This window comes from Ictidomys tridecemlineatus, chromosome 3 (assembly GCF_052094955.1).
Source record: "Ictidomys tridecemlineatus isolate mIctTri1 chromosome 3, mIctTri1.hap1, whole genome shotgun sequence".
Lineage (NCBI taxonomy): Eukaryota > Metazoa > Chordata > Mammalia > Rodentia > Sciuridae > Ictidomys > Ictidomys tridecemlineatus.
The window spans coordinates 131737618-131761463 of record NC_135479.1 but is presented as its reverse complement, the minus strand read 5'-3'; the positions used below and the strand labels follow the sequence as shown (position 1 = coordinate 131761463).

At 37.9% G+C, this 23846-nt stretch overlaps 2 protein-coding genes across 7 annotated transcripts in view; one reads left to right on the top strand and one right to left on the bottom strand.

The window, feature by feature from the left end:
• Dnajb11 (DnaJ heat shock protein family (Hsp40) member B11) lies at nt 1–14382 on the bottom strand. Its single transcript, XM_005331004.4, has 10 exons — nt 14098–14382; nt 11599–11755; nt 8148–8245; nt 6378–6510; nt 4100–4242; nt 3529–3611; nt 2804–2861; nt 1636–1747; nt 1049–1205; nt 1–452 (listed from the first exon to the last, which is right to left on the bottom strand). The coding sequence occupies exons 1-10, from the start codon at nt 14163–14165 to the stop codon at nt 388–390; spliced, it is 1074 nt and encodes a 357-aa protein (XP_005331061.1). The 5' UTR covers nt 14166–14382; the 3' UTR covers nt 1–387.
• A 175-nt stretch (nt 14383–14557) lies between these two features.
• Tbccd1 (TBCC domain containing 1) overlaps nt 14558–23846 on the top strand; it is a 29363-nt gene continuing 20074 nt past the window's right edge. The window contains exons 1-3 of one of the 6 annotated variants that reach the window (XM_021730325.3): nt 17137–17242; nt 17410–17609; nt 19571–19949. In XM_021730325.3, the coding sequence (XP_021586000.2) occupies nt 19614–19949 (336 nt within the window). In that variant the 5' untranslated portion in view covers nt 17137–17242; nt 17410–17609; nt 19571–19613. The other 5 variants (XM_040270164.2, XM_078043821.1, XM_005331007.5 and 2 more) reach the window with 5 other exon arrangements.

Here is a 23846-nt window from a genome sequence, read left to right as displayed (position 1 = left end):
TCACGAAAAAAATAACAACAAGATGTATTTAAAAACAGACTTCTCCAGTTGGCATTTTGAATGAAATAACTAACAATTATCTCCAACCCTTTTTATTTGCTTGCTCCTGGAGTCCTCTTGAAGCTTTAATTCTTGAAACTCAGGTGGCAGCACCAGACATTGTATTCCCAAAGGGAGAGGTATTAGTTAACCTTTTGCTGGTCATTCTTGTCTGAATGCAAATGGACAAACTCAAACCCTCTTATTCATATCATGACGGTTATTAGGAAAAAAAATTAAGTCAAATTTGCATATTGAAAATAAAAATAAAAACACACAAAAAACCCCCTGCAGATAATAAATATCGCCGATTCACTTATATTCAACAAAGTCCAATTTTATTCACTCTTAATATCCTTGCAGTCCATTGTATACCTTCTGCACTGATCCTTGTTTCAGTAGCTGTTTGATACCTAAAAAAAAAGAAAAGAAAAAGAACACATGACAACCTTAACAAAAATGTGACTTCCCCAGAGTTTAAACAGCATGTATCATGCGGAGGCCCACAAACCCCAAGATATCAAAAAGGAGGTAATCAAAAGGGAAAGAAAACTCTCCAGCTAAGTTTTTCATTTCTTCTCTGTTCTCAATTTTTACCTTTTTTTTTTTTTTTTTTTACCACTTTTATTATTTAACAACACCAAACTGGGCCCTTTTCAGCCAGTTATCATAGTCATTTCTAAGCTTCTCATCTTCTTATAGTACATGGCTTCCCTTTTACAGTCTGGTCTAGCTCATTCGTTTTAAGTAGGTCTGCTTCACTCCTAAACATACTGGGTTTCAAAGCATGCTCATACAACCTTTAACACACTTACCACAGGACTTTTATTATTGCATTGACAGAGAAACACGAGTTTGTTCATTCCTATACTTGTATTTCACTATTATTAATGGCTGATACATTATGCAACTGGAGGGTTTTTATGGTCACTATACTCTCATATACATAACACACAGACACAAATGTGCAAAGGCATACACACACACACACACTTATTATACTCCATACCTTCTCTTGCTTCCTCTGTTAATTGTTTTGGAAAATCCACATCAAATGTGATTATTAAAGAGCCCTTGATATTGTTGTTGTCAAAGTTAGGGAGCCCTTCCCCCTTTTTCCATAGCTTGGCTCCTGGCCTGGTGATCTTATCCCGGGAAATATGTACCTAAAAAGTAAAACGGAATATAGTGAAGCAGGACTGACACACCCAAAGTACATCACACAGCTCTAGTGAGCAGTGGTACACAAAGCTAATGTCACAGCTCAAAGAAAGGATGAGGGGCAACATTATTAAGATAAAAGTACAAAAAAAAAAAAAAAGGTTTTAAAAAACACAAAGTAAAATCAAATACATAAGCCAGTATAAAGAAATAATAATAAGATTTTGCCAATGGAAACTTGGAAACTCTAAAAACAAGGCTGTGTAATCAATTCTGAGCAGCAAAAGGCCTGTGGCACTGTTATTGCTGAACATTCAGCAGCAGAATAAGGAGAGAAGGCAGAAGTCCCTGTGGTTCTCTATAAGTGAAGTGACTGAAATAATCTAAAATCACCCACATAAAGGCTTTAAAAAGAAGCAAAATTGCTTTGTTTACCTTGTGACCATCCAAGTGAGTAATATCCATCTCAAAGCCGACTAGAGACTCAACTAGTGAGATTGTCACATTTGTGTACAAATCATCTCCTCTCCTTTCAAATATCCGGTGCCTAAAAACAGAGTAAGATAAAAAATAATTAATTTCCATATGTATTTAGGAAGAATTCAAAAGTTTGCTAGAAAGATCTTGATGAACACCATTCTTTCAAACAATGAGCATTTATTAGACACACTTTTGTGTAAAGCATTAACTCAGATAACAAAACTACATAAGTCTTATTAAACCTTATTCTTAAAGAGTTTACAATTAGCAGAAGAAAAAAAAATATATGTAAGGAAAACTATCAGTCATTAGGTTATGGAAAAGAGAGAAAGATGTTTGGTAGCAGGGGCTAGGAGATGGGCTTCAGAAACACGTTTGTGGAGGTTTCCTGAGCTGGGCTCACAAGACCAAGGGGGCTCCAGATGCAGATGAGGCCAGTGTAGGAAAAGGGGGAACAGGCTAGAGGGAATTCTGGCAAAGACAAGGACTTGAGAAGGTACCAGGTTTATTCAGGGAATAGCCCATGTTCCAATTTCTTAGGAAGTGATGAAAAAGAGAAGGTAGGTAAGAAAAGCTGGGAAAAAATAATCACTGAACATAAAGAGTGCACAGATGACTGTTTCCCCATGTTCAAGTGGGAATCCTGTTTCAAATAATTCTTACATGAAGAAGTATCCAACTGGTAACAAGAGAGAAATAATCAACAAGAAAGCACAAGTCCTGGACAAAATGACTGTCTCCACAGCCTTTCTAAACAGAGAAGCTGAATATTATATAATAGAAGTTCCTTCCTATGGAGAAACCTCCCATTCTTGAATGGTACAGCTAAAATCACAGCTTACCTTGTTTCCCTATTCCTGTATGCCTCTCTTTTATAGCTCCTTTTCTCTATTCCTCCTTTCCAGTGTCTTTTGGATTTTTAATGTCCTAAGTGAATATATAACTGAAGCTCAAATCCCAGGGCCCAATCCCAAATTTTCAGGATTATTGAAGAATTACAAATAATCACTTGTGGTATTATGGGCATGAAACAGAGGAAAAAATTTTGAGGCATTATCTCTATCATCTGTTGTACCTGAGAAGCATAGGTTGAAAAGATGGCCTCTAAAATTTGATCACTTACTTGACAACTTTGATTCGGAAGCGTAAGTCTCCAGGCTCACCATCCACATGAGGCTCACCTGGTCAGGGCAGATTACAGAAGGTTATAGAATACAGGAAGTCACACAAGTATAAGACTACAAATCTACTGGACAGTTGAGAGAAATTTTTAAAACCACTACCTAAGGCACTGGGTCTATCAAGTCTGTTTGGGCACAGTCTCGGCCTGGTTATATCAAGTTTTAGGTCATTAGTGAAGATCACCTGTGCTTCAGGCATAGCAATAAATAAGTTGACCTAATTCCTAAACAAAGAATGATTCACCAATTTTCTGAACCTGGAGTCAGTCTTAAAGCTTTATTTCCTTTTAGAATTTTAAGTTTAAGTCCAAAAGTGAGCTTGGAGAACATATAATTAATGTCCCATTAGACATATATATCCTCTTTCATTGTTGAGTTAAAATTAATCTATTTATTGAGGCCTGGCCACCCTAAATTTTGATAAAATTTAGACTATCTGACAGTAACTTTTGGCCTTAATAGTCAAAGGATAATCAGTAATGCTAATGCTTCTATGACTAAGCATGCTGGTAATAAAAGGCTTTCTATATCCTAAAACTGGCTGAAGAGTATTAGAAATTATACATTCATTTACCATGCATTCACTAAGAGATGAGCTGAGGTAGAAAATGAGAGGTATTCATAAGAAGAGAATAGAGTTAGGATAATAAAAACATTAATATTTCACCTTCTCCAATAAAGGGGTACTCCATGCCATCTCTCACTCCAGGTTCTATTTCTACTTCCAGCGTTCGTTCTTCATTCACTAATCTGGGACAAAGGAATTAAAAAAGGAAAAGAAAATGAAAATACAAATGTAACCCCCAACATAGATAAAGTTTTATCCATTTTATCAGAGCTTTTTCTGGCTATTAGTGTATTTTTCTGATTATTAGTATACCTCTACTTCATAAAGCTCAGATCTGTTTATATCTTCTTCATGACAAAATTCAGAGCAAAGCCACTGTGTATTACATACATATAAGATTGCTCTACTAGTCAAAGTAGAAAGGAAACATTAACATTTATTAAGTATCTTTGGAAATAAAGGGCATTGCTTATTAATTCAGAAACAAAAAAGGATATATATAGAAAAAATATTTCAGGAAAAATTTTAAAACGTACATTTATTTGCTCTATACTTTGGTAAAACATTGATGGAAGAGGAAGGGAGTTAAATATGGACAATGAAATTTTTATTAGACAAATGAGATTATTCAAGTGTTTCTTGGTGGAACCATAGAGGTGATTTCACTTACTTAACATTAGGGCACTCATCGCAGACTACTTCTTGGGTCATCTGGAAGCGACCTGGGCCCAGCTGGGTGGTCCGCATTTCTTGCCGACAGTTGCATTTCCGTTTGCCAGGAGCCTGCCTTGCCACAGGTTTATTTCTAACTACCTAAGAAATGCATGAAACAGCCTTTAGTTTCCTTAATGAATTAGAACTCTACTCACATCTGTACTGGAATTTCCCCTTCTCTGGCAAGCTACCGATCAGGGAAACCTAAAGCTGACAGAAACCTTTGAAGAGTACAAATCAGCCCTCAAATAGGAATGAAGTAAACATATACTTAAATGACTAAAATTCTTTAGTTGGAGAAGAGAGGGAAGTAAAAAAGAAGAGAACTGAAATATAAGGTATATGACATCAGCATTAGAATTGTAAGCCACAACTAAGTGATACTGAGCTAAAGTGTTCATAGATTTTACTATCTCTTAAGAAATCTGAGTTGTGTAAAGCATAACTCTGAAGAACAACCACAGCATTCAGAAGCTGCTGTGTTTACCATCTAAACCTATGATTAAACTAATGAAAATGCCTCCTTGTTTTAGGCAATTCAATCCAGAACTACTTTCCATTGCTACCTTTGTTCAGACACATTACCATGCCAGGAAGAAACACATGATCATCTCTTTGTAGTTGACTGCAATCAAATATCTGACCCCACCAAATATGTGAAATTAATATGTATTAAGAAAAGTAATCTTGTTTTTGCCTAATCACAAGGTAACAACTCATGCAGCAGATTGACAAAAATGCCTGGAGTAAACCCCCTAACAGCCTATGTATATAAAAACCCAAGTCAACAGGATAAATTACAGCCAACAACAATATAATAATCAAAGCAAACACTTTATAGCAAACCTCTCCAGGAATACTCTAAACATTTTTGCACATTCACATATTCATTTAATCCTCACAACCTTACAAGGCAGGTCATATCATTATCTTCATATTACAGGTGAGGTAAAGGTAGCACATAAAAGTGAAGTAAAAGGACTCAGGCCACATAACTAATATATGGCAGAACTAAAGTGGGAAGGTAGGCAGTCAAGCTGTAAAGTCCATTCCAGAGTTTTGAAAAAGATGAATAACCTCAAATAAAAGATCTCAAAGTTCACTAGGAAATACAGAACAGTATTTTTTTTCATTTTAGAGCAGAATTTCTTATGTAAAATGCAAAGACTAACCATAAAAGACTGATAAGATTTGAATGTCTTAAAACTAATACTTTTGCTCATTGAAATAAATCTTAAATATAATGCAAAGATAAGTTACAAACTGATGGGATATATTTATATCATATGTAGCTGATAAAGAATTAGCAGAAAGAATAAAGTATTCTTAGAAATCAAAGAAAAGGGCCAAGGACATGAACAGACATTTCATAAGATAAGAAACAAACATGGCCTATAAATATGAAGGGACACTTGTCCTAACTGGTAATCAATAAAACACAAATCAAGACCATGATGAGATAACATTTTATTCCTATTTGAAGGGCAAAATTAAGAAGTCTAATAATTCCATTTATTAGAGTTAGTAAATCTATAAATTCTCATAAATGGTACAAGTGTTGACACAATCAATATCAAAACCAATATGGCATTATTTCATAAAACATGAACACTTGTTCCTATTACCCAGCAATTCTATTTAAGTATTACCCACCAAGAGATATTCTGCTCACGTGTACCTAGAATATGTACAAGAGTGTTCATAAAAGCACTGTCTGAAACTGAAAAGAACCTGGGAAAAAACTAACACCTGTAGATAATAAAATTTTATTCAGTGGTATTATACTCTAAGCAACAACAAGGGTGAGTCCTAGTAACATAATAGCAGAAAAGTCAGCCCCCAAAGATAATAACTGCTATATCATTTTTACAAACTCAAAAACAATAAATAATACATTATTCATTTGTTTAACAAAACAAATGAGAAAGGCAAAACGACCAAAAAAGACAAAATTCAGGTAACAAATTACCTATAAAGGGAGGCAAGAGGATGGAATAGGAAGTAGCATGTGGGCAGATTAAGTCCTGGTAATGGTTTTATTTAGTTCCAAGTCTAAGCAATCTTGAGTTTATTAAAAAAATGACAACTGCATCATGAACCAAAGATTCTGATTAATTCAATTTCAGTCACTCTCCCTCATTCTCTAAAAGAGCAGATACTCTGAAACCTCTAATTTTTAGTCAAAAATTCAAGTTCTAGAAATAAATATGAATAGCCATATTGTTTAAACTTACTTCTACAAAATTTCCAGCATATACTTCTTCCAAAGTGACTTCCAGATCTACGATAATATCACTTCCTCTTGGAATATTTCTGTCTTGCTGGCGAGGGGTTCCTCCAAACATGAAACCAAAATCTCCAAAAAAGCTGTAGATAAGTGTGAAATCATCAGAAAAGAAATATGAGTTTGTTACAATTATTTAGTTTTCTTTCAAATTTATAAAACAATGCTTCCTATCAATACAATGTACAAAAGTCAAAGACATTTTCCACATATTGAAGTCATATCATACACAATTAAAATTTATATAATATCAACTACATTGTAACTATATTGATGCCCACAAGAAAAAAAAATACTTTTAAAAGTAATATGGTCCATACAAATAGTATAGCATATACACATATTATATGCCAATGAAGTCAAAGTTGGACTCAATGAAATAATATTATTTTGATACTAAGGAAAATCCAGCCATAGTGAACTTATTGAGAAAGGGTATAGTATACATAACGCTGTATAAAGCTGAGCTTAATGGTAAACTTATTTTTAAGGATAATTTTGAACATACATAATGTTCACTTTATGTGCTTTTTAGCAGTTAACCTTGATGAAAGAAGCTACTACTGTGTACCAAAATCCTGGGAACATATTTAAATAAACTAAAAAAGCATCAGCTTAATAAAATTCTAATCCTTAAGGAAAAGTAATTTCTGGCCTCTACAAGATCAAAATTAACTTTTGTAAATAAAAAAAGAATCATCTGCAATTAAAAAAAAACAGTGACCTTCATTTGTGCAGGTATTCTAATATTAATGTTGATCTCTGTGTGTAATTAAGAGGCTTCAGATATTGGTATGACAACTATATAATCCCCTCTCCCACCAAACAATCTTGGTGAATGTATTTCTCAATGTTAAAAACAAGGAGGTAAGATGGGGTGGAAGTAGGGGAAGTCTTTTCTCTCCCTGACATCCCTAGGGAGTACTTTATTGTTTTGTTTTTGTTTTGTGGAATTTGGGGTTGAGCCCATGGGAGCTTTACCATAGCGCTACATTTCCAGACTTTTTTATTTTTTATTTTGAGACAATCTCTTGCTAAGTTGCTGAGGCTGGACTTGATCTTGCCATCTTCCTGTCTGAGCCTTCCAAATTGCTGGGATTACAGGTATGCCCTAGATAGCACTTTGAAAAGCCAAGGAGAATAGACACTTTTCTGATAGGCCAAAACAGCTAAATTAATCCTAGAGAAGAGGAAGATTTCCCAATCATTAACTCACACATTTTCAGAAGTCCTAAAAATCTACCATCACCCTTAAATACTAAATGGAGAAAACTACTGTATGCAATACCGATTCTTACTTTAAGAATCTGAAGAAAGAAACTCTCTCCCCATAAAAATGCAGATTTAAATATCTTTTTTATTTATAAAAGCTTCAGACCTGAACTCCAGGTGAGATCTACTACACAGAATTATGATATATGGAGATTCAAATATCAATAATGTGGGCTCCAAAAGGAAGAGGGGTTTATCATTCTAGCCACCCAGCACTCCTAGATAGCCATGTGCAGCAGGAGATTAAGAACTTCTACTTAATTCCTTCCCCAATGGTGGTTATCAAAACTACCTATTCTTGTTGATAGGATGAAAGAGAGGTAGCTCTGGATATAAGAACAGAATTTTTTTTTTTCTCTTCTGTGCTTAAAAGAATAATTTAGCTCATTAAGTCACTAAGTGATCCATTATTGGACACTAATCCTTTGCAGGTGGGTACATTACTTACTGCGAAAAAATGTCTCCATGGGAGCTCTGATGACCATCTTTCAATCCTTCTTCACCATATGTATCATATTGTTTCCGTTTTTCACTATCTGACAGAACCTAGGATAAAAGTAGAGGAAAAAGCCATACTTGGTAATATTCAGCTAAGGTACATTCATATTTATGTTTGTTTTTTTCACTCTGATACTATGTTTAAGATTTCAGGGGAATGTAATTTTCATTGTGTATGGTATTAAAATTTTTTATAAAGTTATTTTTTTCTAACAGACTAAATTCTTTGGTGAATTTTCCATTTCACATTGCTTACTTCATGTTTTTAATTTAGCATTATCAAACCTCACCTAATTACTTAAAATTTATACTTGAATGATATGGCTGTGAAGGTTGGGGAAGTACCAGGAAAGAGGTGAGATGGACTGCTCAGGTTTACTTTCTGTGTTGTTTAAAGCCAGTGCTTATGCTGTTAACTACTATGCTATATTTTCTCTCCAAACCATAAACTAGAATATAACTATGACAGACTATCATCAGTGATAGAAGCACTAAATTAGGACAGTCTTAATAGTTGGGCCTCACATGTCTATGCCTCCCAATATACACACATTAGGAGATTGGCAAGTCAAGGGAATAGAATAATAGGCCCTTCAGTAAGATTTATACTGCTTTATTTTTCAAGTTTGGTATATGTAGAAATCCATTTGTGAAAGAACTCTATCTGCCATATAGTCAATTTCACTGCTTAAAAAGAAATTTGTAAGTTTTAGTTTAGAGAGGTTTATGCTTTCTCATTGAACCCACTCTGTGTGATAACAAAGAATATAAAGAAAAATAACTCTTATACTTTCAAATTTGCATGTTAAGCAAAAAGCTAAATAAAGCTTCCATTTTAGTCACAGCAACACATATACCTTTGGAAATTAAACAGCTTTAAGATATTCCTTTGTTATGTATAAACTCCCACTTAGACAAGAGATTAAAGGAGAAACAAAGGAGAAAATTATTTCAAACCCTGATTGACATATTCAAATAACACACACTTTTGGCTCAGTGTCCGAAAGATGTGGAAGGAGCCACAGCAAACATTTACTAACACTGAAGACATATTTAGAAGGATATATATATTAAATGTAAAAGAGAATGAGCATTCTTAAAAGCAAAGAGAAATGGGTTAGTCTAGAAGTAACCACAGCAGCACTATGATAAAGCCACTATAACAGATCAGGTAAGAGAAAGAAATGTTTTGGCAAAAATCCTTAGAAAACAGGTACTTTAAGTGTGGTGGTAGTTCTAGCTACTTAGGTGACTGAGGCAGAATGATACCAAATTCAAGGCCAGCCTGGGTATTTGAACAAGACCCTGCCTCTAAATAAATAAATAGCTCTGGGATATAGGTCAGTGGTAGAGCACTTGCCTAGCATGTGCAAGGCGCTGGGTTTAATCCCTAGTATTGTGAGCGCGGAGGGGTGGGTGGGGAGGGGGGAATAGATACTCTGAAGAAGAAGAAATGGACAGAGTTAACCTGAAACAAATTTATTATTCCACAATCTGGATTCCCAATATTTTCATCTTTGAGTCTACATTGCTAATCTTATCTAGATAAAGAAACAAATCCTGCACAATGATTGGCTTTAAGTAAGTTTCTTTTTGGATACCAGTGGCTTCTATAACTGGCCCCCCCACAAAAAAAACTACCTGTAAAGTTGTCATTCACTTCTTCCTCACTTTTCTTCTAAGGAATGCAATTTATTTAATAGTCTTAGAAATTATTTTACTTATTTTTATTTTTTATTATTTTCTTTTTGAGTCAAGGTCTCACTAGTTACTCAGGCTGACCTAACCACTGGGCTTAAAGAATGCTTAGTCTCCCTCGTAGCTGGGTCTATAGGAAGATGCTACCATATCCAGCCTCTTGTATTTTTAAAGTGTGTGTGTGTGTGTGTGGGGGGGGGGGGTTGGTCCAGAGATTGGCCAACCAACATGCAGATTCTCAACTAATTAAAAAGCCAGAAATATTCCCAGCTCAGTAGGGAAAGCAAATTGGTATTCATAGAACTCTTTGTAGTGTACTGAGATTTTGATTAATGAACACTCAATCAAGCTTGAATGGTACAAAGGAAAAAAAAAATCTGAACTACCAACTAGAGAGATTGTAGAATTATATAAACTGCAATTTCATGAATGATACATGCATAGCCTGCCTAGGTCATGAATAAAGACCATGATACATTGTTTATAAAGAAATGTAAGTTCAACTTCCTTCGAAAATATTTTTCGACTATTGGGTTCTTAGCAAACAATGGAACTAGAAAATATAGTATAAAATATGGACTCATAAATAATAAAATGTTACATACAATTTAAGAGGGGACATAAGCCCTCGCAAATTTATCTATAGACCTCAGGTTAAGAATTTCTGTTGTGTAGGATCACTGAAGTTATGGGGAGAAGAAAGGGAGACCCCAGTAACTCTAGGGTTCATATGGTATAAGACGATTTCAGTTCAGTAGATTTTTTTAATCTAGGAGGATTAAAAAAAAATTTATTTTGAGTTCCTCATTAAAAAAAAATCATATTACTTTCCAGCCTTTTCAATATGCAGGGTTTTAAACTTGAATTCAGAAAATTTCACTCTACAACTTTTAGAATTTAATTAATTTTTTCTGTGCCTTTTAGGAAATGGGAATAAAAATTTGTCTAGCTCTACTATATTTCACAGTATCCTTGGGAAGATTGACATTACCCTTGCAAGTGTTTTGACCTCTAGATTTGCCTGTAAATTCAAACTATACCTATGTTTTGTTTAATCTGCAAAATAAAGAAATTTAATTAGTTACCAAAACTTTTAAAATAAGGAGAATTTATATAAAAATGTAGATTTCCAACTTCTCTTGAAAAATCAGTAGATCTGGCAAGATAATATTTGCATTTGTTTATGGCAAAAACTGACTGGGGTTCAGTCACATCTGCTCCACTGAAAGAGAGCCAGAGGCTTCAGTTAATAACAATCTTCATCAGTCTCTGTATTAATTCCCAAGGAATGAAGGCAGAATATCCATTGTTATGTTTTATCTTACACCTCTGCCTGTTATTTGTCTTGTCCCTATGAGCATGTTAGGTTGCAATCCTCATTTAGGTTTTCTTTGTATTTCTGGCTCAATTTTCCTAACTGATAGATTGATAGATCAATCAGTTAATCTATTATTAATCTCTCAATCATACTTTCATTCATTTTTTTCAACATTAATCCCCTCATTAAAATAATATTAAAAAGATAGAAAATGACGTCTACTAATAAGAATGTAATATCTAGTACAGCATAGCACCAAGTATTATTTTTACTTTTATCTATATGTTTCTAAATAGAAGTATCCTAAATGAAGCGTTTCTCTGTGTTATATGGTCTTTTCTATATCCATAGCTTTTGTTTATATTTATCTTTTTTCTTGACTCACCTCATAAGCAGCACCCAGATCCTGGAATTTCTCCTGGGCTTGGGGATCATCAGGGTTCCGGTCAGGATGAAGCTGCAGGGCTAGTTTCCTGTAGGCCTTCTTAATATCCTTTATAGAGGCACTTCGAGGTACCCCCAGGATCTTATAGAAATCTCGCCTGGGAAGGAACAGAGAAAATACATCAATAAAAAGATTTATATATTACATTTTTAAAAGTGAAAGGTTTTTTACCCCTTTTCATTTAGGTCTGTGTCTAATCAAAGAAATACAAAATGAAATAAAAAAGAAATACAAAAAAATAAAGATGTGCGTGCATGTTTCACATATACCTTCATTTTTTTATTAGAAAATGGGAATAAAACACACACACACACACACACACACACACACACACAGATTTGTGCTGGTTATTGAACTCAGGAGCGCTTACCCACTGATTCACATTCTTAGCTCTTAGGATTTTCTGAGACAGGGTCTTGCTAAGTTGACTAGGGCTTTAGCAAGTTGCTGAGGCTGGCCTGGAACTTGTGATCCTCCTGCTTCAGCCTCCCAAATCACTGGAATTGTAGGCATGTGCCACCACACCTGGCTGGAACCTTCTTTACAACTATCTTCCTTCAGGAAACTATTTTCTTATTTTATGGTCACATGTCATTTCTGGGCAATAACACCATAAAATGCAATTAACTCTCCCCCTTTTCCCTTTCTGGTTCCAGATGACTACTGACTATTTCCAAAGGTCAAATATCAATCTCAAAGGATGGTTTTCTTTATTTAAAAAGATAATGTGACATAAATGTCCTAATAGAAACACTTACAAATGTTAAAGAGAAAGTGACTGAAGTGAAATTTAGAGGTTAAAATAAAGGTTAAGTCGAAGCCCAAATAGCAACTCTAAAGACAAAATAAAACCCATCTGGATATAGTATTTTTTTTTGCTGAAAGAGAAAAATATGAAACTTATACTCATTTTCAGTAGTTTTCATGTAAAAATGGGAACAGCTCAGAAAAATGTAGGGAGAAAATGGCTAGCTTAGCTCAGCATCAACATTACACTAAGAGACTATTTTATGACTTATTTAAGTTTATACCTACAAGATTTAAAATATTTAATATTAGCATTTTACTAAACACTCTAGAGTACTCGTAGCTTTATGTGTAAATATTACAAAGAAAAGTATAGTTAAAAAACCAATAAAGCATTATCTAGGAGAAGTTAAATTTTTAGAAATTTAAGATGTTTCACAAGAAAAAATGACAACAAAGCTTAAACTTGCATGCAAAGGGTAAAAAAACTTGTGTAAGAAAGTCTTAAATTTTAAAACTATGCTAGGTAGTACCTTCCCCATTCAGAAAAACCTATAAATTGTTGGAAAATGAGACCTACTATTTTTTGCATTGTAAAATATGGGCTGGGGTTGTGGCTCAAGTGGTAGAGTGCTCGCCTAGCACGGGTGAGGCACTGGGTTCAATCCTCAGCATCACATAAAATATATTGTATCCACCTAAAACTAAAAAATAAATACAAAAAATAAATTAAATAAAATAAGAGCCTGGTGTACTATATCTTGGGTTTCCAGGAGTATAGGATCATGAATGTTAAAGGGCTGACTGGATCCTTAAGAGTCCATCTGCATAAGGATGGCACAATACTACTTTCACGTTACAGATGAGAATATCTAAATTTCTTTCAATGTTACATAATTCATAAATAGAGTGGCTAAAACCCCAGCTTACTATCTGTTGGCGAACTGTTCTTCTCACTCACACCATTTGAATTCTCAAGATGGTACCATGGAGAGAGACAGTGAGGCACCACAGCCTTGTCTCAGTAAAGAAGCTGGGAAGTTCAAGAGCTCTCTAAAAGGTCTTGCTGCTTCCCGATTCAATTTTCTTCAGTCCCGGGTTTGCTTCCCAGATTTGCTACCTGAGATCCTCATTCTGACTGGTGTCACAGCACACTCACTTTAATGTCAGCTCTTCAATGGCCTGCCCGGACTCAGCATTGCACCATGTTCTGCTTCAACTCAGGAGGGTACAACAACACACCTCTTTGACCGAAGGCGTGTCCATCGCCTCAATCTCAACATCGAGCTGTCACTATCTTCAAAGAGTCAGGAGTCCTATTCCTCCCCAGCTCTCCGTGACACTGCTTCCGCTCGCAACCACTTTCCTCCCCTGAAACTCCCCTCAAACCTCAGCTGCTGTATTTGGCACTGTATTCAATTCCCACTCTTCTAGGCAAAGCCCTACAGGGCCTCTGGATCTAAGGTCCTCTCACTGGTGACACGCTAGGCTCCCCTCGTATCCCAAAAGCCTGGCCCACACTATCCTACCCATTCTTCCGCCCCATTGCCATACCACAAGGATATCCCTCTCCGTTCCTTCAGTGGGGCCATGCCGCTTCTCTCACTTCTCCCTCCCCAATGCCCACCCTGCCTCCTCCCCAGTAAAGCTGACTCTCGGGCCCCATGCCCGCCGTGCCCGCCTCTTCCTCACCCGGCGATCACGGCCCCGATGAGGTACAGCAGCAACAGGCAAAAGGTGCCCAGGTTCTGCGGGGCCATGGTTCCTCAGTGCCGGCCCCGGTCCCACACACTCCTCACAGCCTCCGCAGCCGCCGCGTCGTCTAGCCAGCGCTCCCGGCCTTGTGAGGCCGCCTCACGCCGGGAGTCTCCTACTTGGTCCGCAAGCAGCTAGCTCGCCCCCCGCCTCTGCCAGTCCACTTCCCGGGAGTCCCAAGTCCCGGTGAGAGAAGCCCCCAGCAAGCGAGGGCCAATCGCTGCCCGGGACATCACACGCGGCCGGCACCTCGGAGCCAATCAGCAGAGTACACTTCACCTCCGAGGCGGTGCGGGTAGCCAGTTAGGCTTCGGAACTGCAGCCGCAGTTCCTGGCCAATTGGAAGAGGAAACGTCAAAGGATCGCGACGCCAAGAGAAGCCGCTCAGGCCCGGCTCCCGCGAGTCGAAGAAAACTACGTAAAAGGCAGGGATTGGCGCCAAGTGAAGGCACCGAGATACCCTAAATCTTTCTTATCGACTCCCTGGATTTTTCACCAATCGCGAGACTTTTCTACCAAAATCGACCAATTGGGAGAAGGAGGTTTTAGCTTGGAAGTCTTGAAATTTCCCATTGAAATACACTGAAATTTCACTAGATGCCGGCGCTGAGGGACAGTGGCGGAAGGGGGCGGGGCTGTTACTTCGCGCCAACGCTACTTGGGACGCCTCGCTTGGGAGGTCTCGCTTTACGGTATCCTGGCAACCCCGTAAGCAGTATCTTGGTTTCGTAGAAAAAGAGGTCCGCTTGCTTACAGAAAAGCGACCGTGGAGACTGACCGACTGAAGCCGAGTTCAGACTTGGTTTCCAGCACTTCAATGCGGTGAGACCTTCCCCACCCTCCAAGTCCGAGCCTGTTTCTTAAAAAAAAAAAAAAAAAAAAAAAATTAAAGCACTAACTGGCAGTGTTGTGAATTTTTAGTGGGGGAAAAAATCTAAATTATGCACAGTAGCGCATATTAAGCACGCAATAAATAAAAACTATTACAGTTACGAGTAGAACTCATTGATTCTGTCTTTCCTGGTTTTGTTCATCGCAGTAAATGCACCACCTTGTTGTTTAGGACAAAACTCTTTAAGTCTTACTTGATTCCTTTCCTGTATAACCCAGCCAAATCTTTGCCTCTCAACTATATCTTTAATCTGTTTACTACATAGTCATTACCACCTTTCGGCCACGACATATCCTCTTAGCTGGGAAAGGCCTCCTAACTAACTGATCTGTCTCCACAGTTAACGTCTTAATATAGTATTTTAATATACTCCAAGATTTTTTTTTTAAATGTTCAGTCATGTTACTTTCTTTTTTAAAAATCTCTAATGGACTTTAATTTGCACTGAAACTAAAAAGCCAACTCTATGCTAACTCAAAAAGCCTTCAGAAAAGAAAAAAAGGCTTATTATATGGGCCATACCCTCACCTACCATACACCTTACCTTGATCCAGAAAAACGCCCCCTTCCCTCAATACATCAAGATCTTTCCTGAGGCCTTTGCCCTAGCTATTATTAACCTTTGCCTGAAATACTTCCCTCCCCCAGGGCCTAACATAGGTACTCTTTTTTTTTTTTTTTTAAACCTGGATATCCTAAATGTCATCAACTCAATCAATCAAAATTAGCCCTACTGAGTCCCTTTTTTACACCACCATGTTTTATTTTTTCCATCCCTGCTTCTGCACTCATGCAAACAGAAATGCCAGTCTCATGAGAGCATGAATCTGGACTTCTGTTCACAGCCTGTACAGAACTGCACAAACTGTGCCTGGGAAGTAGTGATCAAATATATTTGAGTAAAACTTGCTTTGTGATCTTCATGTAGCTAGTTTCTTATTCTCCAGGCCTCAGCTCAAATTCAGCACTGCAAAGAAGCCTTCCCTGGTCCTCTCCATTCCATTTTCAGTATTTATTGTTATCTGAAATCACTATTTTAAGTATTTGTTGTCGATTTTCCCTATTAAATGATACACCCCAAGAAAGCAAGGAACTTGCCCGTTTTGTTCATTCCTAACACTGTGCCAGACACACAGTGGTGCTCAACAAACACTAATTGCTGATGCAGAAAATTGAGGCATAGGTTGGGGAAGGGATATAGCTCACTGGCAGAGTGCTTTGTGCATATGGGAGCCCCTGAGTTTGATCCTCGGAACCACAGGGGAGGAAGGAAGAAAAAGAAAGAAAACTCAGCACCAATTAGTACCAAATTGCTGAACCTAGTAGACGATGCTACCTGGAGTCCCTTTCAGGAAGATATCTAGTAAGGGAGAGAGGTCACCTAAAAGAGGAACTATTGTATTTTGGATTCTACTTTGACTTTCTTACACCTACATAGGCGATAAATGAAAAGCAAAAATATTCAGAATTCATGAAATGGTAACATAAATTGAGTGGTATCTTCTTGGTGGAATCCAAAAACGCTTCCTGAAGACTATAACATGGCAGGGAAGCTGACATGAGAGTTAAGGTGCTAACACTGAGGAGGCCGAGGTGGTAGAAGGGGATGGCTCCCAATTCAGAGGACCTGGATTTGAATCTTGTCCCATTTCTTGCTGTGTGACCTTGGGGGTGTGTTGCTTTCACCTTTTTATGCCCTAGTCTCATCAGTGAAACAAATGTGCTTAGCTTACAAATGCTCTTGAGAAGACTGGGATAATACAATTAATGTGTTTTACCTAGTGCCCAACCAGTAGTAAGCGACCCACAAATGTAAACTTGCATTATCCGCCCCCCCCCCCCATCAAACCGGGCTAACCTTAAGAACAGCTATTTGCTGATCAGAATTCTGTGGAGCAATGGAAAACTTTATTACTTCTCTGGGTAGAAATGCGCGAAACCAGAAAGCAATGGGTCTAGCTTGGGTTTTTGGATCGTGGACTCCTGGGATTCTGAGTACCCTCATAAGAAATTAAGTTTGTCTTAGACGCGGGAGAAGCAGTTGCCACTCTAGCAACAAGGTCCGCGGGTTCTCAGTGGTGCGAGGTCTTGCGCTTGCGCGATGCGCACGGCGGGTATAACGCACCGCGGAGGGTGAAGGGCGGGCAGGGCGCGCGGAGAGGTGCGGTGGACCGGTTCCTGCTTTGGCAGGTAACTGCTGACAGACTGTCACTGGGGAGGGCGGGCTGGCGCTAGGGAGGTTGAACTGGAGGCTGGGCCGCTCGGGCCACGGGCTTAGACTGGGAAGGCTGCCTTAGAGCTCGCTGGGTCTCAGGTCCACTCCTGAGCCGTCAGCTGAATATCTTGTTACCAAATAGGGTGGTTGCGCCCGAGCGGCCCACGCCACATCCTACTCCCGACCTCTGCGGAGATGGTGGCGAAGCCTCTGTACGAGCGCCTTGGGCCCACGCCTGTTTCTCGACCGGAAAACCTTTATCCCAGCGCGTCTCAAGGGAAAGAGCTCCAGTTTTGATGGTTGCGAATATAGCCCTGTCGAATCTCGGGATTAGAATAAAGGGTTCGTCTTCAGGATCTGGCTTTGATTGCACACTTCTGAAACAGCTCAGTACCTCACGAGCAGCCAGTTTTCACTTTGGAGAGAACTAAGATCTGCCTAATGTACTTTTCATCGTTTAGCTGTGCTTAGAACAACGCCAATCCATTCCCATATCGAACCCAGCCGCCATTTGCCCTCCCACACCCTTTTCAGTTCACACCCCTATGTTCCTTCACCTGTTGCTTAAATGGCTTAATGTCTTAAGACTTTTCCTACTGTTCTGGACCCACTCCTTTCCCAGAGATTCTCCCATTCTGGGTTCCCAAAGTACGTTTGTAGCTGCACAGTTCTTTAGTCAGACCTGATTTCTAATCCAGGACTGTGAGAACTAAGTGTATGACCCTTGGTAAGTCCCTTCTCCAAACTTCAGGTTTCTCAACTGAAAATGAAGGAACTCATGTATCACTAGGTGGTTGTGAAGGTGAAAGGAGGTGAAATAGGCAAAATATTTAGCATGCTATCTGGCACATAGTAAGCACTCCATATCAATTTTTTTTAAATAGTTTCCAAAAGCAGCACAACTTTCTAGAATAAAACGCAAAATAACAGTGAAACATTTTTTATCAGTCATATAAGGAAAGTTTTTTTCTAAATGATGTTAATGCTGAGGAATGCTCAGTGAAGTGGGTTCCATTGGTCAAATGATGGTACAGTTTTAATAGTTAATTTTGAAAACAATAGGAGTGTTATGTCAGGAGGCATAGCAATATGTTACTTCATTTCACAATTATACATCTGAAAATCTCTGGGAAATAATTCATAATGCAGAAAATATGCAGAAATATGATAATCAGGGTATTATAATAATGAAAACATTTTAACTTTTTATAACAAATTTTTAATATACACAAAGGCAAAAATGTACATGAGCCCCCATCAGTTCATCGCCCAGCATCAACAATGAGTTACATCCCCAACATTTTTTAGTTTCTATTTTGAGACAGGATCTTACTAAGTTGCTTAGAGCTTTACTAAGTTGCTGAAGCTGGCCTCTAACTTGTGATCTTCCTGCTTTAGCCTCCCAAGTTGCTAGAATTACAGGCATATGCCCCTAGACCTGGCTTCATGAAAACTCTTAAGCCTAGTAAGTTTCTAAAAGTAAATGGGAATATATTTGTGGTATTTAAATACAGAATTATATATATTATCACAACTATGAAAAACAACATCTAGTCTATAGAAAAAAGATAAGGAGGAAGTACAATAAAATATTGACTAGTTGCCGTTGAGTGGTGGTAGTGTGGATGATTCCCTCCTAAATGTTTTATACATATTCCATAAAATTATCCATCATAGTTATATAAATAAACAACAAAGTCTAAAAATACTACAACTGAACTGAGCACAATAGAATATGCCAGAGCAGGTTCATTGTAGAGAATAAAGGTGCTTTATTATCTCTTGATCTATCTTATAGCCTATGTTTACATGAGCATTTTTGTTAGCTCCTCATATTAGTGTTTCATATTGAGTTTGTGTGTTCAGCTAACATGTCTAAATGTTAACCAACTGTCCTCTATGTGTAAGTGATTTAACTCTGTGAAATTTTATTCTTTTTTCTAACAATGTTCTCTGCCAGAGTAGAGCACAGCTTTCCATGACAGGATGATTTTTCTCTCTTTTTCCTTCTTTTCTTCCTGTCCAGAGCGGGATCCAACCCAGATTTTATCCCTTTACACACTCTTTTGAAACAAATTTCTGATAATTCAAATAAGATAATTTTGTTTTATTGAATTTTATTCCTCAAAAAGATTATAATGGGGTCTAATAAAAAATCTCTTCTGCTTTTGGTTGATGAACTGTAGCTGCTTTTAAAACTGATGATGTGGTACTTTGAAAAACAGGGGAGGGGTTACCTTCCAGGGAAAATGTATAAATGAGATATGTTTCAAGTCAGTTCGTGAAGAAACTTTGTTTCCTAGGTATGCAAAGAAGCCTTTTCATCCAGATGTTCTTAGCGGTAATATGGATCAGTCAGGAGTTCTCCTCTGGGTAAAAGCAGAACCCTTTATAGTGGGTGCCTTGCAAGTCCCTCCTCCATCCAAGTTCAGTCTTCATTATCTCAGGAAGATAGCCACCTATGTGCGAATCCGGGCCACAGAGGGAGCTTACCCACGGCTCTACTGGTCTACATGGAGGCACATTGCATGTGGGAAACTGCAGTTGGCTAAGGATCTGGCATGGCTTTACTTTGAAGTATTTGATAGTCTTTCGGTGAGGACTCCTGAGAAACGCCTGGAATGGTCTGAGATTCTCTCCAACTGCATGTCTGAAGATGAAGTTGAAAAGCAGAGAAATCAGGTATGGATCAATGTGTATAAGTGTTTAATAACTTTGGAAAATAAACCATTGTAACTTTTTTGTACTAGCAGTATAGTTTGAGTTTTTAAATTAATCGCTGTTGTGATCCTACCATTTGAGTTTTAGCAGTTCCAGTTTGGCAATGATTAGTCTGTCTTTACAAATCCTTTGCCTGCTCCCAAAGTAATAATGTTACAGGAATCTTGAAGTTAAAACTGGGAAATATTTTCATTGACTTTATTATGAAACACATGTTGTAGTCAGAGGTGCCTGACTTTAAATGAACATCTACTATGTGCTGTGATTCAAAGAGTTTGGACAGCGTGTTCACTCCTTCCCTGTTGTTAATAAGGTGAAAATCTTATTTATACTTACAGTTTTGGAGGTTCAGAGTCAAGGTGCCATATAATGTGATGGTCTTCTTGTGGGCATAGTCTGAGGCAGTGCCAGGCATCACAAGTATGTGTGTATGTTAGTCTTTCTCCCTTTTATAAAGCCATCAGTACAATCATGGGAGCTCCACCCTGATGACCTTATCTGTTTTTAATCACTTTCCAAAGATCCTATTTCTAAACACCATAAGTTATGTTTCTACCTTTTTAATTCCTCATAATGGGGATTAAATTTGGAGATATTTAATTTTCCAATTAAATTTGAGTTTTCAGAGAGGACAAACCATAGCATTCTGCCCCTCATGCCCTATAACTCATGTTGTCCTCACATACAAAACATAATTGTTCCATCCAAATAGTCCCAAAGTCTTAACTAGATCCAACATCAATTCAAAAGTCCAAAGTCTCATTTGAGACTCAAGGCAATCTTTTTTCAGCTTTGAACCTGAAAAATTAAAATAAGTTATCTACTTCTAATATACAGTGGTGGAAAGCCCAGGGTACGTACACATTCTCATTTCTAAATAAATAGACAAGTAGAGCATAGTAACTGTCCCAAAGCCTTCCAGAACCTGGCAGAGCAGACATTAAATCTTAAAACTTCAGGTCCTGCATCCTTTGCAAGCTGAGTTTAGGCTTCCAAGGTAGTCCTGGTTCTCTGGCTTTGCTGGACTCAATCCACCCTCAGCTCTCAGTTTGAAATTTCATGATTGCAGCTCTATTGGACTGGCATTGCATGCTGGTTACTTCATAGTTTTGGGCAGAACTCTCTGCCTGGCCTTCCAGGCTTAGCTTTGAAATTTTGGCAAAAACTGCAATAACTTCATAGCTTTCAAGTTATGCACATCTTCAGAATTGGCACCATTTGCATACCAAGGTCTTCCATTCCTTTGGAATGGTGTCATGAGCTGCACCTCAACCTGCTAGAACCATAACTGGATCACTTCTGTGAAAAGCAGGGAGCAGAATCCTGAGTGGGCCCTGGGCAGTAAGCCTAGGTAGAGCACCTGGAGCTCTCCTTGAAACAGTTCTTCCCTTTTAGGCCTCTGGGTCTGAGAGGGAAGAGGCAACCACACAGATTTCTGAGATACCTTTCAGGACTCTTCCTTATTGTCCTGATGCACAGCATTTGGCCTTGTTTTATCCGCTCATGCTCATATCTTTAACAAGAGATTGCTAGGACGTACTCCTTTACTGGCCAAGCTATGATTTTTTTCAAAGTTGGTTTACCTCTCTTTATTGTTTTTTAAATTTTTTTAATTTAAAATTTTTTTTTTAATTGTAGATGGACATTATTTATTTTTTTATGTGGTGCTAAGAATCGAACCCAGTGCCTCACACGTGGTAGGCAAACATTCTACCCCTGAGCTACAGCCCCTGCCTTCTACTTCTCTTTAAATTATACATTCCATTGCTCCCAAATCCTACTATATGTAGTTAAAAATAACCAAGCATCGGCCGAAATGCTTGGTTATTTAGAGATTTCCTCTGCCAGACATTCCAGTTCATCTTTTTTAAACTCAGACTTCTATAAAGCTCTAGTATGGACACAGTTCAGCCAAGTTCTTTGTAATGGTGTGACAAAGGTAATGTTTACTTCAATTTCTATTGGAATATTCCTCATTTGAATCTGGTTACAACTACTTATCCAGTTGCTAAGATGTTCTAGCTCTTCCCTAGTCCTGAGTCATCTGAGCTCTCACCAGAATTACCTGTAATACTCCATTTATACCATTATATAGGCATTTTTTAACCTCTTTCTCCAAACACTTCCAGTTTCTGCCCATTACCCACTTTAAAAGTCATTTCCACATTTTCAGGTAATCATTACACACAACCGTACTCTTGGTACCAATTTGTGTTAGTACATTTCCTGTTACAATAACCAAATATTTAAGGCTGGGTAAATTAAAAAAGATTTCTTTAGCTCGCTCGCTCTCGCTCGCTCTCTCTCTCTCTCTCTCTCTCTCTCTCTCTCTCTTTCTCTCTCTCTCTCTCTCTCTTTTTGGTACCAGGGATTGAGCCCAGAAGCAATTAACCCTGAGCCATATCCCCATTTTAAAAAAATATTTTATTTAGAGACAGCATCTTGCTAAGTTGCTTTGGGCCTTGCCAAGTTACTGAAGCTGGGTTTGAACTTGCAGTCCTCCTGCCTCACTCTCCTAAACTGCTGGGATTACAGGTGTGCGCACTATCATACCTAGCTAGCTCACACTGAGAATATAGACACTATGGTGCTGGCTCTGGCAGGGATCTCCTGTGTCACATGGCAGATGGCATCATGGTGGAAGCAGTGCAAGAGGGAAAGATCACAGGGGGACACTGGAAGCCTAAAGGGAGGATGGAAGCCAATCTTGCTTTTTTATAACAACTAGTTAGAACAGCAAGGACCTTAATCTTTTCTGAGGGCAATGCCCCTAGCAAGATCTAATATCATCCCACTAGGCCCCACTCTTAACATCACCGGACCATGCTTCCAGCACACCAACCCTTGGGAGACAAACCACATACAAATCATAACAGACAGCATCTCTGCCCTCATGAAACTCATAAATTAGTAGGGGTAGCTGATGTTTAAAATAATTATTCATAAAGCAATATGGAGATTGCTCAGAAAATTTGGAATGCAACCACCATTTGACCCAGCTATCCCCCTGCTTGATTTATATCCAGAGGATTTAAAATCAACGTACTACAGTGACACAGCCACATCAATATTTATAGCAGCTCAACTCACAATAGCTAAACTATGGAAACATCCTAGGTGTCTTCAGAAGATGAATAGATAAGGAAAATGTGGTATATATACACAATGGAATATATATACACATTGTAATTTAGGGACCTATGTTTCTGTATTTTTGAATCACTATTCATATTAATCAGCTTTTCTGCAGGAAAAAAAAACAATGAAATTTTAGTAACAAAGGTTTACTTTTTTCCTATTTAAGATGTAGGCTGCACTTTAGCTATATCTTTCTTCCAGGCTGTGATTGACTTTATGTGTCCTCTCATTTGGGAATTCAAGCTGAAGAAACAGCTTCTTATAGGTCATGCCTATTCTTGTAACAGAAGGGAGGAGTGACAAAGCAGAAGGAAATCATGGTGCTTTTTTCCCCCTTGTTTTGAAGACAATTTTATGAGTTTGGGGATAAGTATATATATTATGAAACCATTACCCAATATTGTCAAGGGTTAAAGCTATAGACTAACATCTGTCACCTCCCCAAATTTCCCCTACCTCTATTTATTATTATTATCATCATTACGATTTGTGTGTTTTAAGAATATTTATGTTTATATACCCTTTTAGAAAAAATTTTACCTGTACAATACGGTATTGTTAGCTATAAGCACTATGCCTTGTCTCTTAAGACTAAATATCTTGCATAACTGAAACTTTGTAGCCTTTGATCATTACTCTCCATTTCTCATCTGTCCAGCATTTTACAGTTAGCATTCTACTCTACTTCTTTGAGCTTGACTAGTTTAGATTCCATGTATG